This window comes from Atractosteus spatula, chromosome 3 (assembly GCF_055471065.1).
Source record: "Atractosteus spatula isolate fAtrSpa1 chromosome 3, fAtrSpa1.hap1, whole genome shotgun sequence".
NCBI lineage: Eukaryota > Metazoa > Chordata > Actinopteri > Semionotiformes > Lepisosteidae > Atractosteus > Atractosteus spatula.
In genome coordinates this window covers 24,477,300-24,493,651 of record NC_142708.1, presented here as the reverse complement: position 1 = coordinate 24,493,651, position 16,352 = coordinate 24,477,300, and the positions used below count along the sequence as shown (strand labels likewise).

The 16,352-nt window shown below is 34.9% G+C and overlaps 1 protein-coding gene across 1 annotated transcript in view; it reads left to right on the top strand.

The window, feature by feature from the left end:
• Window positions 1-15,991, top strand: part of LOC148837591 (E3 ubiquitin-protein ligase MARCHF3) — a 49,564-nt gene extending 33,573 nt beyond the window's left edge. Inside the window, exons 3-5 of the mRNA XM_088910823.1 lie at window positions 1,073-1,277; window positions 10,622-10,831; window positions 11,744-15,991. Coding sequence (XP_088766949.1) covers window positions 1,073-1,277; window positions 10,622-10,831; window positions 11,744-11,902 — 574 coding nt within the window. The 3' untranslated portion in view covers window positions 11,903-15,991. The remainder of the gene's footprint in view (window positions 1-1,072; window positions 1,278-10,621; window positions 10,832-11,743) is intronic.
• Window positions 15,992-16,352: the final 361 nt, after the last annotated feature.

Sequence of the window (16,352 nt, the reverse complement as noted above, 5' to 3'; positions counted from 1 at the left end):
ATGCACCGTAGTTTAAAGGTAGTTTTAATTTCGATAGTAGTAGTCAGTTGCATCACTGTCTAAAGCACATCCAAGAGAACTGGTTTGTATGCTGCATATACTGTAGATTTTGTGGTTCTGGATAGCCCCATGTAATGTATTAATGTGATTTGGACATTCAAAAGTGGGTATTTTGTGTAGAGAAAGCTATTTGAAGTGATACTTTTAATAAAATCCCCGCTTTGGATCTCATGTGAAGTGTGGATTGAAATCAAAAACTAAAATCATGTTATACAGTATGTGAACAGTGCATTAATCCATTTTTTAACATCTTCATCCAATAGGGAAGCAACAAGCACAAAGCAGGTTGCACCCTAAACAGGCCTCCAGTCCATCACACACAGACACACTCACACTAGGGCTAATTTTTCCCAGATGCCAATTAACCTATAAATACTGTATGTCCCTGGACTGTGGGCAAAACTGGAAAGCCCAGATGAAACCCATACAAACACAGGGAGAACATACAAACTCCACACAGACGACACACAAAGTCCAGAACTGAACCCTGAGCCCTAGCACTGCAAGGCAGTAATGCTACCATTGCTCTACCATGACTCCCACTTTATATTAATTTATTATCTCCCTCTGATGAAAAATGTCAAGTATAATCTATACATTCAGTTTTGGCTTCTTAGTGACCTGCATTATATACACAGAACATTTTTATCCACATTATTAATTCAAGTGCAGAAGACTTGTAACAGAATGATGAATAATTTTTAGTTTTAAAATAATTTTAATAAACATATTATTACATTTACATTTGCCAGAGAATCAAAAGATAATTTCAGAAATTATTTTTTATTTTTGAATCCCAAAAGCCTGTTTATATTAGCATAGTAAAATTTGTCCTCCCTTTATATCCTTTGATTAACCCCTGTAACTTTTAACCTATTATAATTAACAACCTTTGTATTATTGTTGTTTAAGAGCGAACACTCTATTAAACACTTAAGGGAGTTTAGGTAATGTGCTGTGTGTCCAGCAACCTCCTTATTGTGATGTGCCTGTTTCCTTGTTGTTGACTCAGCCCCTTCAATGACCGGCCCATGTGCAGGATCTGCCATGAAGGCAATGGGCAGGAGGACCTGCTGTCGCCCTGCGAGTGTACAGGAACCCTGGGCACCATCCACCGCAGCTGCCTGGAGCACTGGCTGTCCGCCTCCAATACGAGTTTCTGTGAGCTCTGCCACTTCAAATTCAATGTGGAGCGCAAAGCCAGGCCACTCCTTGAGGTAAGGAGCATGGCCCGGCCCTCGTCCCAGACGTGGTCAGCTTGTTTGCAGTTTTGCGGGAAAGCTGCCAGTTACTGACCGGTTGAGCCATTGAATAAAATTTGTTTGACTTTAGAAGCAAGGGTGAATCTTCCACTGCTTGAGGCTGCTTGAGGCTTTACACAAGCTTTACACAAGCTGCTTAACTTAAAGATGGATTATAAATGGAATGCTCGTTTTTCCTCGGTTGATATATTTTTAAATAAAATTTTACCTGCAGCTGCCTTTGTGGTGTTTCTAGATGTGAACCCAAATGTACATATCATAACTCAAGTCGGATATTAACAACTCAAAAACTGTTAGCGTCTAATTCAAGTAGATGAGCCTGAAAAATGGTGTTTGTTTTGTTGCTCCAATAATGTTTTGTTTTTAATGTGCCATTCGAAGAATTTGCTGCCTGCAACACAATGTTTTTTTATTATCCGCTATGGCTTAATTGCGGTGATTAATAGGCTGTTCTTACGAAAAATTGGTTTTCTATTGTAATGGAGCAGAACTTAATTCCCTGCTGCTGATGTTTCTTGAAACATGTCCAGAGAAACTCGAAGAGAAGAGTAATCCATGAACTGATACAAGTTTTTACAAGGCGAATATAAATGTGCACTATCAGCAAGAGGCTGAAGCTGCCAGTAATATATTAAGTTGTAAGTTGCAGAATTAACAAACTATTGCTAGAAGATTGTGTACTGAAGATGCCTTTTAAAAGCTAAGGAGATTGGTTTAATAATCAAAAACACTTTTTAAAAGAATTAAAGGAACCGTCAGTATTGGAAAAATATCTAATCCTGCATGATACATGTTAATGGAAAACTAAAAAAAAATTATCTTGAAAGCAGTTCACAAAAATTTTACAGTATATGCTCCATGGTCTTGCTTAATAATAATAATAATAATAATAATAATAATGAAATATGCTGTGTAACCAAAAATAGAGTCAGAAACATGAAGCAGGTGAAGCTGTCCCCGTTGTTCTGATCTGTTTTGACATCAGTTGAGCAGTTTTGATTTTGTGATGAGAAATGACATTAAGATCACCACGTGCCAAAGGCTAAGGATAAAGCAGGTGGAGTGAGCAAAGGGCTTGCAGGACATAGCTGTTCTTTGCACAAATGGAATGTGGCATTTGTTTTGGAAGCTAATGATAATTGGGCAAGTTAAAAGTAACCGCCTTCCTGCCTGGAGTGAATCAGTGTGATCGAAGAGTAGAATGGCTGTTTGATCAGTGCACTGTCTGCGATATTGCTTGTTTGTTTTGCATTTTGTCTTGAGGGTAAGATGAAACTTGGAGAAAACACCTAAAGCAAAATTGAACTTAGGATCCAACAGCAGAATGAACCCTTTTGCAAAGTGCTATAGTTTCATTTTTTTCTTTAGTCTCTCTACTAACAGAAGCTCATGCAGTAATCCATTTGATTGTAGGGTGACAGGTTATTGCAACCAACCCACGTATTAATTAAAAGATCAGTCTCAATCCCTCTCTGACTCAAGATTAGGCAATAGTATGATTTGGAGTGTGTGGAGAGTTTGAAATGAATATGCTGTGTATAGAATAACATGTAATTTAAATTTAGAGCTGGGGACGTCAAAGGGCTGTGCTGCAACATGTACCTAATCATTTACATTTCTAATCTTTAATGGTGGTTGGCTGTTCTTGGCAAAGTGTTATGGGTGCACTTAGAAATCACCTTTGCCAGCAATGATAATATCCTGTATTTACAGAACTATTGGCCATGATTGAAGGCCTCTTGACAGAAGCATCTCAAATTACATTTTACAACCCCCCGCGATCCGTTCATTCTCATTGTGTCTAAATATAACAATATAATAGAACATTCTTAAGTACTCAAAAACAGTAACAGCCCATTTTCAATTAATTTAATATTTTATTGAATAATTGCTGCCAAAAATAGGCAATAAACCCTCTCACTATTGTGTTCTGTAATCTGGCTCAGTGTAGCGTATCTGTTACTGTATATTTCATAGTGCATTAAGCATGTCTATGGACTTGTTCAGTCATTTTCCCTTATATGCCAACATTAAGTATATGTATTGTTAATATATGTATTGTTAACTTATACTTTACAGAATAGCTACCTTACCCTTTATTTGATCTGCCCATAATGTTTTTATTTTAAATAAAGCTGTAACTGGGAATGCAGTGTGTTTTTGATTTTAAATTGTTCAAGACAAAGAAAAATGTCTTAAAAAAAAAAACATCTTTATTAAACCTTACAGATTACTAAACATAATTTCAATTCCACCCACAACTAAGCTGTCCAAACTCCTTATTTACTAGCATGAGATTTGTTTTCAGAAACATGGGTATCAGCCTCATTTTAAATTCTAAGTTCAGTACATATCAGTGATAGAGATGCTGAGTTTCTATGACTGGAATGAGAAAATGTACTGAAAAATATTTTTGGACATTTTCTGTTGTTCACTGTATCCAGAAATACAAGAAAGGCTGCTTAAGGGGAAGTTCCTCAGTGCATATCTGACAGCCCTTGTGTACAGGTCATCATGAAAATAACATTTTTAAACATTATGCTGGGAAACGTGAAACACCAAATCACAATCTATGTCTTTAAAACAACCATAGTGAAAAGGAAAAAATACAAGCATGCAGGAAGAATGTCTGTCATTCCCATTAATTCTCCTTTTTATTGCTTAATATAGTATTTGGGTGATTAAAATATATTTTGTCTGTTCTCCATGGTTTCACTGTCGTTGTCTCTTCATATTTAATGCAGTTAGCTTTTGATAACATATATGGGTAGGGTTTTTAAACATTTAAACATCTACTTCAGTGCCCATCTATTTTGTCTGGGAACACAAGGAATTATAGGCAGATTGGTAGATGTGTGCTTAAAGTGCAAATTCAGTTTTGAACCAAATGTATTGAGTGATATGGTTTTTGTATGCAGGCTCAATTTTGTCTGATGACTATTCATATACAGTACAAATCTTTTTTTATTTTTGTTACTTGGAAAAGATTGGATCCCTGGATGAAAATCACCTGATCTGCAAAAAAACAACTTGTGCAAAATCAACCTCGATCTGTCTGGTGTTCGTTTAGTTAATGGATTAAACATCATTAACTTTTGCCCTTTAGTTTAGAATACAATATTGCAAGAAAACAACTCTACACTTTCATGGATGGTTTAGAAAGAGGACAAACCAACTGTATAAATGTTTTAAAACACAATCCAAAGTTCCTAGCCTGATTCTGTTAGCATTTACCTCTTATTATACAAAAGGTTGTTTTCACTCTTTATTGTCTGAAGAAATGCCAGTTCACAGATGTCAATACCGTAATGTATCATCCTTATCCTCTGCCAGGAAAGAGCTCAAGGCTGTTATTTTATGTTTCTTTAATAACTTGGCTTTTATTTTTTAATTTGTTTAATGTGAATTATATATTTATCAGCATAGCTCCTTCTGGCATAGGATCTGTTCTTTTGCCCATTGGCAGATTAAGTATTCAACATCAATTTTTCAGAAGGCAGCCTTACGGAGCTTCTTTTAATCTTTTACTGAGACCTGATTTTCTTTGGTCAGGAGAAAAGTCATGATCATCCTAAGAGATTTCTGAATTATCTTGCATGTGCTATTCTGACGTATGCATCACTTACGGTATAAAAAAAAATACAATAGGATCTTTCTAGTGACTCGGCAAGTGGAAGTGCTTAATCACAGCATAGGTTAAACCCTGTTGTATGTCGGATATTCATTTCCCAAATTGAGTCTGCTTACACAAACCACATCACTCAATACTGTACATATGGCTCAAAACTGAATTTGCCATGTCAAACCTTGCTACTGTAAATCCTTATCCTCCCACGCTGGTATGAGTGGTGGTGTTTATACATTTACCCAAGTCTCAGTGATCTCAGTCCCAAATCGTGTGTGAAGGCAGAGCTCAGTGATGCAATGTGCTGTAAAATGAGAAAAACAACACTCTAACATATGATGTCCATTATAATGGACCTCAGGTCTGAATGGGTTTTAAACCCACTAATTCCAAATTGGGGTGATTCTGGAGGTTCCTAATTGAGGTTGGGGACTATGAATAGAAAGAATGTACAATTCCAGATTTAAAAGAATAAAATTCTTTTAAAATTCAGTTTTGAAATTGAAAGCCACATGGTCTGTTGTCTTTTAAATTACTGAGCTTAATGCATTGACCAGGATCTGTGTGACTCATTTTGCGATACAAATGGATGAATAAATGCATTATAAGGCGATTATATCTTGACATACGCTGCTGTAGAGAGCAGAGGATGGAATTATAAAACATGTTGACATTTGTATATACTGGAACAGTGCTTTCAGAATTAATTTTAGCATTTGCCAATCCAGAGATAATTGTAAATCATTTTGTGTTTCTGTTTATACTGTATGTATAACATGAAACCACACAGGGAAAGTTGAATTGCACTCCATGAAAACTACAGAGTTCAACTCTGTCTTAGGTGAAGAGAGAAAAAAAAATACTTTATGTTCTACTTATTTACTATTACATCTGAGATATTAAAGTTGCTTTGTCACTCAACATCATCAACAGAAGATGTTTTACACACTTTTTATCATATTTAAAACAACATTTTGTCCCAAAAAGTGTCTTCTTCAGATGATAAAAATGCCCCCCTTCCAAATTTTATCCACAATGACATAATTGTTCAATTAATCAATGAAGCATATAAATGAAAATTAATCATTGACCAGTGTGTTTACTGTCAGAATGCAGCTTTTTTTCTTGTGCCTTTTAGTAGACAAGCTGACTTTGCTCTTGAATTAAGCACTGTAGGAAAAAATTGATCCCAGAGAGAAATAAAGGTTCCCTTCAATAAAAAAAAAACACTGAATAAAAAGTTAAGTTGCATAAAGATAAATATTGATCTCAGATTGGATAAACTTCACCTGGAAGTATAAAAAAGTACTGAATTTTGAAGGCTGCATAAAACCAAAATTAGAAAAAGATTAGCTGCAGAAGGGAGGGAACAGTGGATCTCATGAATTTAGTGCTCATGGAAAGGAAGGAGGCAATTTTCCAAAGTTTATGATCAGGCACACTTCCAGATAGAACCATTAGAAATGTATTTCCAATTACCGCTGACAGATGCCACCTGCCCTAAATGCCAACTGCCAATAAATCTGGAGCTTTTAGAACATACAGAGGACAAGAGTCAAAACTGAGTCAAATTAAACAAAAACAGTAGGACAAACAAATGAACTCAGGTCTTTGTAATCTGAACTCAACTCTCCTTAAAAAGTCATTGAAAATGACCTAATCTTGGCTACTTTGATTTAGCATCCAGTGTAGGAATGGAAATACACTAATTTCTTATGTACAAGAAAAAGTAAAAAAAAAGATTAACCATTCGGGACCTCTTTATTTGGCTAAAGTGGTATAGAATTTGGTCTTCAGTATGAATCCCAATCTCTGCGACACTCCATGGTTCATCTGATTACGTATGCTCTCTGCATAGCGTGCTATGTTACTCTGATCCAATTGCAGGCTGGGAAGGGAAGTTTAGCAGACTCTTGTGGTTAGCCAGATTCAGCCCACCCATGAGATATACTGTACCGTATCGATGCATAAAGTCTGTTGAGAAGGTTCTTTTAGGTACAGAACTGAGGTTTTTGCTTTTGTTCAAGTTATGGACATAAGATGAACATACTGTACCTTGCTAAAAATAAAAATAATGTAAATTGTTGCTTGAAGGGGTTAAGGTGTAACATGAGTATGGTATGTATGGAAGGAATGCTCATCAGTCAGTGCAAGGAAATTGATATTTTATACACCTTTTTAGAGCAATGTACTTTTAAGGTGTACTATAAGTGGTCACACATGCTGCTTTTCAGTGTCCTTGGAAAGTCGCTTTATAAATTAAATTTATATTAATGATCTGATAGCATAGCATACACCCTTATTAAGGGCTTTCAGTTTCATGAGAACTGCTGTTGGACCAGCATGCCAGTAATTGCTATGATATTAAGTCTTACATATGCTATTAAGTCTAACAGTATCCAGTTCACTGCAAAAAATACAAACGCATCCTTCTGTTTTTTTTTCCACACTCACCACAGATGTATGATCACATCATCCTAGAATTATACAAAATTCTCCAATAAAATATGGCATCTATTCATGTGTTTCAACTTGTAATATTTGCATATTGCTAAAGCTGGTTAATACTGTGCACATGTCGGCAGTTACCTCTGCCTGCTGTTTCTACAAAGCTCCTATAGTGTGCATACCAGTAACAAAGATTCAAATTTACTTTTACATATGACCTGCAGAATCACACATTCTGGGTTTTCTTGACTGTCCTGGATCCCTACACTGTGTTTTTCCTGTCCTGCCAGGCTTTTAGGTCATCAGTCTTCTCACATGCAGTTTCTCTTTTGGGTCATGGACCACTGCCTTAAGGCAGCTTCACAACTTCAAGGTTATATAAATGAGAACTACTAGACTTGCTGTACTACCAGTTCAGCTTACTTACATAGACCTGTCTGTGTGGAGATAAAATGTTAACTCTTTTGTGCATCAGTATCTAAGGTGTATACATTTATTTGTCTTATAAAAAGCTGGGAGAGCAAAAGGTTCAGAATGGTATAAAGTGAGGAAACATATATGTGAGATAAGATCTTAATTAAAAATCTCTGAATGGATTTGTAAATCACATTATGTTCTGTTGGCCTTACTTTGAAATTTCATTGAAGATTTTTATCTCTCACTTACGACTAATAATGAATTGCCTTAGTCTATATTAGTTGAAGGATTATTTTCTAAAAGAGTATGCGAAATAGATTGTGCACTTGTTCAGGGTTGTTAAATTACTTGTTAATACTTCTTAATATTTATTAAATATCTGTCTGCCTTTTCCTACTAGGAAAATCTATTACTAGTTTTATAGATAAATACTCTCCAAAAAACATTTTTACCATCCAGTATTACAGCAGTTCTACAGGGAAAGAAGTTTCTAATTGATTTTGTATTATATGATAGGTATAACATACTGTGCACATTTCATTGCTTGAGAGTTTGTTTAATTAAATGTGCACATTGCCTCAAGGATTTGTTTTAAAAAGTCAGTTAAGGGGAGTAATTTACAAACATTTCAAAGATTTAGTGTGAAAATGAATGAAAATACCCCGATTATCCATCTTAAACTGTAAAGTCACCAAAAAATATAGCTATAGATACTGGCATTAACGTTTTTTATACATTTTCAACTCCACATATTCCATTTCAGGTGGATCTGCTTTAAGATGAACTTTTAAAACTTGTAATTCAGTAACCATATGAAGGAGTGGTTTTCAGAGTGAACTGTTCTCCAATGTATCAGGGTATCATAAAGACATAAAAAGAAATCTCACTCTTTATAAAGAGCAATTTTTCCAGTTTCCATGACCAGTGACACGGTGTAAAGTCTTAATGTGGTGAAAATATGTTTTGCTTAGTGGAAGTGGTATTGATTCCAAAAATGATAATGAATGTATCAAGCTTCAGTGAGTCTTCTGGCTATGACAGACTGAAATGTGTATTTCTTCTTATTTATACTGTAGCTTACTTCTCAATCACACATCATATCACAATTCAGAAGCTGCATAATTATGTTTCTGATTTTCAAAATGAAACATGTTCACGTATTTTACTTTGAATCAGTTTAATTGCATTTGCAGACAAACCACCTTGTGCTAAACAACAGTATAGTTGTGGAGCCATCTTGAATCACCTGAAAAACATTTTGCAGCCAAAATGTTACATTTTTCCTCTTTCAGTTGCAAATTAAGTTTGTGAGCCACATTTGACTGATAGTTTATTTGTGAGTTAGCTGGAATTTGTCTTTCTATAGAGGTATACAATATAGAAAAATTAGACTCGTAGAACAGCAGTGAGCCCAAGCCAAGGCTACAAATAAATTAGGACAACAGGAGTCAGAAGGACCTAGAGTCTGTGAGAGAATGTTTGTTTTTCTGTAATTTACTGTACCCTAAAGATTTTGATGAGTGTTCATCACAGATCACTGCTAATCTATATAAACCCAAAAATGTCAGTATTGCAATACTTCTAAATTCCTTTTTAAAATATTTTACTCCCCTTTTTTTTACAACAGGTCAATTGATGAAAATGATAAGGCAATTTTGAAAATATTAAATATATATATATTTTACTTTTAGACCATAATTATAAATAATTCAGGTGAGCATTTCTCTTGTTGAGAGCTAATCATTAAAAATAATTAGCACCTGAATGGAACATATGGTCTATATATAAACAGAAGTCCTCTGTCTTTGATGAAGTCAAGAACATCATTCTTACTGTGACTATGACCTTGACTGCTTCCTTTTCTAAATTAAATGAAGACAATTAAGAAACTTCCAGGTGCTACTAATTGTACTAACAGAACCTACAATGGAACCCAAAGCTGAGTATCTTATTTCTATTACATTAACATTTGTCCTAAAAAAATGAGATATAATTAATTACACAGTCTGATTCTGTTTTTGGAATTTTTTTTCAATTATTGCAGCTATATGTATTGACTATGGAAGTGTCTTTATGAAGTGTAAAGATCATCATTTTTCCTTTTTCCTTCTTGTCAGGGGTCTAGGCTGTGTCTAAAACTGTAGCTGTTTATCTAAGGCAGTACTGCTTGTGGCTCAGTTATGAACAGCTCTTATGTCTGGGCTATATGCAATGAAACCTCTTGTTGTTAGTATGTAATGTTTCACCTAAAATATAGAAATGGGACCCAGTGAAAGTCACTTAATTTTAAGTGATAATACAACTTTATCATCCAAACATTAATAAACGAGAATTCATACAAGAATATAAGCCTGATGATACGTCTCTAAAATAAGGTTGTTTTGCTGTTGTTAATGAGTTTATTAAATAGATTATATGGGGTCATCTGTCTGTTCATTATGCTTGATATAGCCCTTATGTGCAGAACCATTATAGTGCAAAAGATTATGAGCAGTCTCACATCAATCAGCACTAATGGGCTCATGTTATGACTAACACTCATCTGTGAAAAATGTACTGTGATTTGGCATGCAGGAAACTGGATGAAAGCATAGACTGAGCGACTGTACTATAACCACGACAGCAATGTGGTTGTTTACATACCACATTGCTGCGGTGATAAAACTGTTCTATGCAAAGTGAATCTTAATCAGACAATGTATTTGTTAGCCTCTTTCTTTTACCTTTTTTACTTCTAATACAGTAAAGAGTCTTTCAGAAACAAAGGTGAATTTTGAAGGCAAGATATGGTTTTTTTTTATTCTCTTAGTGGTTAAGGAACCCTGGCCCACAGCATGAGAAGAGGACATTGTTTGGAGACATGGTGTGCTTCTTCTTCATCACCCCCTTGGCCACTATCTCCGGCTGGCTGTGTTTGCGTGGAGCTGTGGACCATCTGCACTTTAGCAGCAGGCTGGAGGCTGTGGGACTAATTGCACTGACTGTTGCACTATTTACTATTTACCTCTTTTGGACACTAGTGAGTATGCTACAGCACATTATGAAATATCAGCTATGAACACTGATATTTCATATTTCATATTGATCAGTGTAATGCATTTTATGGGTAGCAGCAAAAGGACATCTCTAATAGCCCCACAATACGAAACCTTAATACCATTAGACAAAGGTCCCATGAAAAATCAAATGAAATGGGATGAAATGGAAATATAGTTTTAAAGAATGTCATGGAAGGATTAGGTAGTGAAAGGTGTTGAAAGTGAGTACAGTAGGTTTGGGGAAAAAGACAGGCTAAGTTGAAAGCCCCGTGTCTTCCTGTATTCAGTTGCTTGGCAATGTCTCTTAACCTAGATAAAAAGCAGATATTGTAGCATACAGTAAGTGCATTTAGAGACCATCAGCCTCCTGATAGCAATCAACTCTAAAATGCTGGGTTGAAGCACTGAGAGGAAATTCAAATGAGAAGGACATTCCAAACAGATATACACATTAAAATGTATGTATTTAGTTATTCATTAAAGCATGTTAATTGTACTTTAGCAACCATAAGAATAGTAACAAACAAGAAGAGGCCATTCACTAGCCAGAGATTAGTAGTTGGTTGGTTAATATTGGTAGGTAGGACCTTACTTTACCAAGGATCTTATCCAGCTGTTTCTTGAAAGACACCAAGGTATCAGCTTCAAGAGCATGTCTGGGTAGTTTGTTTCATACTCCCACAACCCCTTGTGTGCCTCCTCTTCTCAGTTTTAAGTGCAGTTCCGGATAGTTTCCACTAGTGTCCTCTGATTCATGTTTCATAGTTTACTCAGAAATGATGTGAATATAGTAAATATATCTAAATGTTATACGCCTACAATAATGCAAGCACATAATGCAAGGCTCTATTTCAACCATGTTTTTAAAACCTCGTTGTGTTTTTCGTTCACAGGTTTCTTTTAGGTACCACTGTAGACTGTATAACGAGTGGCGTAGGAGCAATCAAAGAGTCATACTTCTTCTCCCAAAGTCCTCTAGTGTTCCTTCAACACAACAGTCTCTGCTTGGCCTTCCTCCCATCAAACGCAATTCTAAAGAGACAATTGTTTGAGCTGTCTCTGTGCTGGACAAGGGATCATGACTAATTCCATCCAAAGATTTCTTTTGTTCTCAAAATCATGGTTTCTCATAGGATACTATTCTGTTGGAATGGCAAAACGGTCTTATTTTTACATTTCGCCAAGATTACTATCGACTGATTCTACAAGCAGGATATATGTGTACTGTACAGTTCTTTGTGTAAAAAATGGCTATTTCTAAACTGCCTACAGCTCATTACAATGTAGTTAAATTGTCACTTATTTAAAATATAATAGTTTTGTCTATAGAGCAAATCAAGACATTCTCTTTCCATGAGCAGGTAGAATCAGATATGCAACCCAGAACGTTGCATCTCTGTTGTGAAATACCATTTCACTACACTTGAAAGGATGGTAAAAAATATTTTTTGCCTTCAAATGCCTTTTACAGCTTCCTGCATCTTAACAGTGATGTTAAGACACAGAGGCAGACAAATGTTAATTACACCTTTATTTTTAATTTCACAATTTTCTTTCCTTGGAGCTGGGATTTTTATAAACAACTCATTTAAAAATTTTCTTTTTACTTCATTTAAGTGTTTTTTTTAAATACAGCTAATGAATGATGTGAATGTGAATAAAGAATCATAACTATTTTTGAGGAATTAACAAGAAATATTTTATTTGCCTTTATATATATTAGTTGGTGTATTTTATGGGTCCACCTTGTTAAATCTATTATAAAATTTCTTTTTTTGCATAAGATATATGGTAAGTTGGAAGCAACCTTCTATTGTGAATGGTATAACAACTGTTAACATTGAATTTCTAACACTGATGGAAAAAAATATCTATTAAAATTTATCTAAAAATCTATTAAATTTAAATGCTCACCCATATCTATTGATATTCTGAAACAATTTTGAACTTTCCCATTGTATTTGACAGAATTATTTTAGTTTCTACTTTTATTAGTTACAAAAGCAATATTTAAGTTAAAAGGCTAACAATGTTTATTTAATTTGTTTCGGACTTCACGTACAGCCAAATGAAATTCATAATATCTGCAACTTTTTGTACACTTGGTAAAGAGCTAAAGGGCAGCTGTAAAGTAGTCATTGTTAATGAAGGCCTTCTGAAAATTAACATGTGCACAATATTTTAATCTCAAACCATTAGACCCTGCCTCGTCCTGGTTATTCATCCCCTGAAAAATTACAGAATCGTAGTTCATAACTACTGCTTAAGAGTAGAGGGGCCCTGTGCCAGTGTTCTGTTTCTGTGACTAGAGGACCAGCTCGCATCACTAAATGTAGGAAGATAATTGGTAGTTCTTTTTGATCTATGATCTGAAGTGATACTTTTCAGGATTGTAAAAGTTTATGGTCAAAGGTGACTGTGCAGTGTGTCTTGTACACTACTATTTTGTGAATATTTCATATTCACAAAACATGAATTATCTTGACTTTGAATAGCATAGCAAACAAAATATGGTATTATAGCCAGATGTTTAGTCTTACATACTGCTCAGAATTGTTTACATTGCTTGAACCTTCGTAAAGCATGTGTTTAATTGTGACACTTTTAAAAACCACCCGATTCCTTATTTCTTTTTCATAATTATAAGCTGGTGCCTGTCTTAAGTATGGAGTGTAAATATGTATTGTAAAGGTGAAAAGTGACCATAGTTCAAGTTAACTCAAAAGTCTCTTGTTGATAAGTGGCATGGATGAAAGTTGAAAAACCTCAGAGGTACAGTACTTCCTACTAACACTGAAGGTTTTATGCCTTCTCTTTTCTATAAAAGAAGACCACTGTACAGTTAAATAGTTGATCTTTGCTAAATGTCTGGAGCTACACACCAGGGACATGCATGTATTTTTCAGGATGGAAGAAAAGCCCCTGCTTTGAAAATCTCCTGGAGTTAGGGCTCTTCTGATGTGACAGCTTGGCATGTTCCTCTGTTTATGTACAATTCAAGATGAAACTCCGAAAGAATTTTCATCATCACTATGCCACCACAAGGGAAACAAATGAACAAAAATCTTGTGTCTGTGCTATGTAAAAGGTTACCAAGAGCTATTTATTCCTTATTATGGAATTATTAAAATGAGCCTCATGCATTCATCACTGTGAGGCGATATCTTGGTGACTGCAGAGATTGTTAGTTTTAGGAACATATGTAAGAGAGAAAGTTACAGTAGATGTTGTGTTGTCCCCTTTAGAGATCAAAATGTAACCCTGTAATCCTATTGCAATTAAGGTTCACTCTCTTCAAGGAGTAACCGCAAAAGTGCCAGATTTAATTTGTTTATTCACCAAAAAATAAGTCTATTCAAGCACAGCTGAATAGATATTTTGGTACTGCAAATGTAAATAGAGAGGATTGTATAAAATTACAGAGGGAGAATTAAATGTTATTTTTATTCAATTAAAAGTGTCTGTGAGAACATTCTAGAAATCCAGCACACAAACATTTTATATCTCCACCCCCTTCTATACCAAGTCAAGACTGCATCATTTTAGTGGTTTTGGCATTTACACAACCATTTGATTTCAATTTCATTTCCGATGCTGGTATTCTATAAATAGTGTGCATAGCATTTCCTTTTTGAGGAAAGGGAAGGAAACTTTCCAATTATTTAAACAAGCTTATAACTTCAGTCAAACCCAACTAGCAATGGGCTTGATGCCCTGTTTTAACCACACCATTTACAGGCAGTAAGCTGAATAAAAATGGAAATCATTCATGTAACATTCATATTTTACTGTAGAAGTTTATACCTTAGTTGCAATCAGTATTGGTCTTAAATCAAATATCTGACATATGAGCAATTGTAATAGGACAGTGCAATGTAGTCATGATAAAACAGTACATTTCTAGTGAGATATAAATATAGATACATTCAAAGGAGTTTTTCAGACTTGGTAAAATCAATTTTTCAAGCCAAACAAGAAAACAATTTGCTTGAGTGTGATAAGCCTGTCTTTTTCATTAAAGGTTCATTTATTTTAATAAAATACTCCCATTGATACTAAAGCCATTAAAAGGAAAAACAGTTAGATATGTGTAGAAAATAAGGTTTCAAAAGGATTTACATGTAATTGGTGTGTTTTCTAAAATTTCAAAAGATTTTAGTTTTTATTCGAAACTTCCTCCTCCAAGGCTTTAGGTGTACCCTAGGAATCTTTGTAATACGTTTGTGAGTACATCAACTTACTATAAATCATTCTTCTTATAACAAATCCAATTCCCTGCTGAGGACACTCATCTAAAACAAAAGCCCTCTTGTGACCACTATAAAGCCTTCATGTGACTACTTTAGAATTTCTGTAAATATAACACCATCCATATATGGCAGATCTTCTCACTCTCACATGAAGCTAATATAGAAAAAACAGAAGACATACCTAGTTGTCTAGAGTAAAACATCAAGTGATTAAAGGATAAATAATTGTCATCATATCCCTAGTTACATTGTCATCCATTTTGCTTAGCATTGTACAACACATTGAGAAGCAGTGGTTCTTGGTTTATCATCTCCGTTTTTGTCACATTATAACAGGAAAGTTAGTATACTGGGGGCTAGTTTAATATAAATCCAGTGGGCAGAGGACTGGTAGCATAATAAAATTAACAGGACCTAATTGCTAAATGCCTTACTAATGTACTAACCTTTTATTAGCTAGTCTGACAGGTAATACATTCCTATTTAAAAATGGTTAATTTGAAAGTAAAGCAACAGTCACATACTACTATAGGGTACATATTTGTTGTGCAGCTGCAATGTCTTCTCATGTATTGGACTGTCCATCCCTTTTAAGGCACAAATACAAGAGTTACTTGAAACTGAATAACCTTTGAGAAACACTTAAGATTCTAACAGGTTGTAATGGTGACAGTTTGCGATGTGCCATTTTTCATTGTGTGTAAATTGAATTGCTTGCTATTTTCCTGTTTGCTGTGTTACACACTGTACCTCTTAAAAGAGAATGACTCAGATTATTGTATCTCAGCATTTGTCTGTATGATACAACGTATTGCAGTTTTTATGCAATTTTGTAGAATAGTGCAGTGTAAACTTTTAATTACAATAAAATTCCAGTGTTGATCTTTTTAATTATGCTTGAGTTCATGTTTTATGGAGACATTCAAACTTTCATTGGGTTCTCAGGATGCATTTGAGTATCAATGCCTCTCAGGGCTTTAGAAACTGACAGAAAACTCACGAAAACTGCAGATGAACTGATGCACAAAGGGTCAAGGTTTACCCTACAAAAGAGCCCACATAGGGCAATGGATGAATTATGATGCAAAAGATACCTTCTGGTAGGAGCCAAAAGCAAAAGCTTTTACCACAAGAGAAAGTCCTCATCCTGTACATCTCATCAACTGAATTACATGGTATCAACAGTCTCAGCGAAGTTAAGTTTAGCCAACGCAACACTTGCCAGCATACTATTTTTACACTGACAATTTCT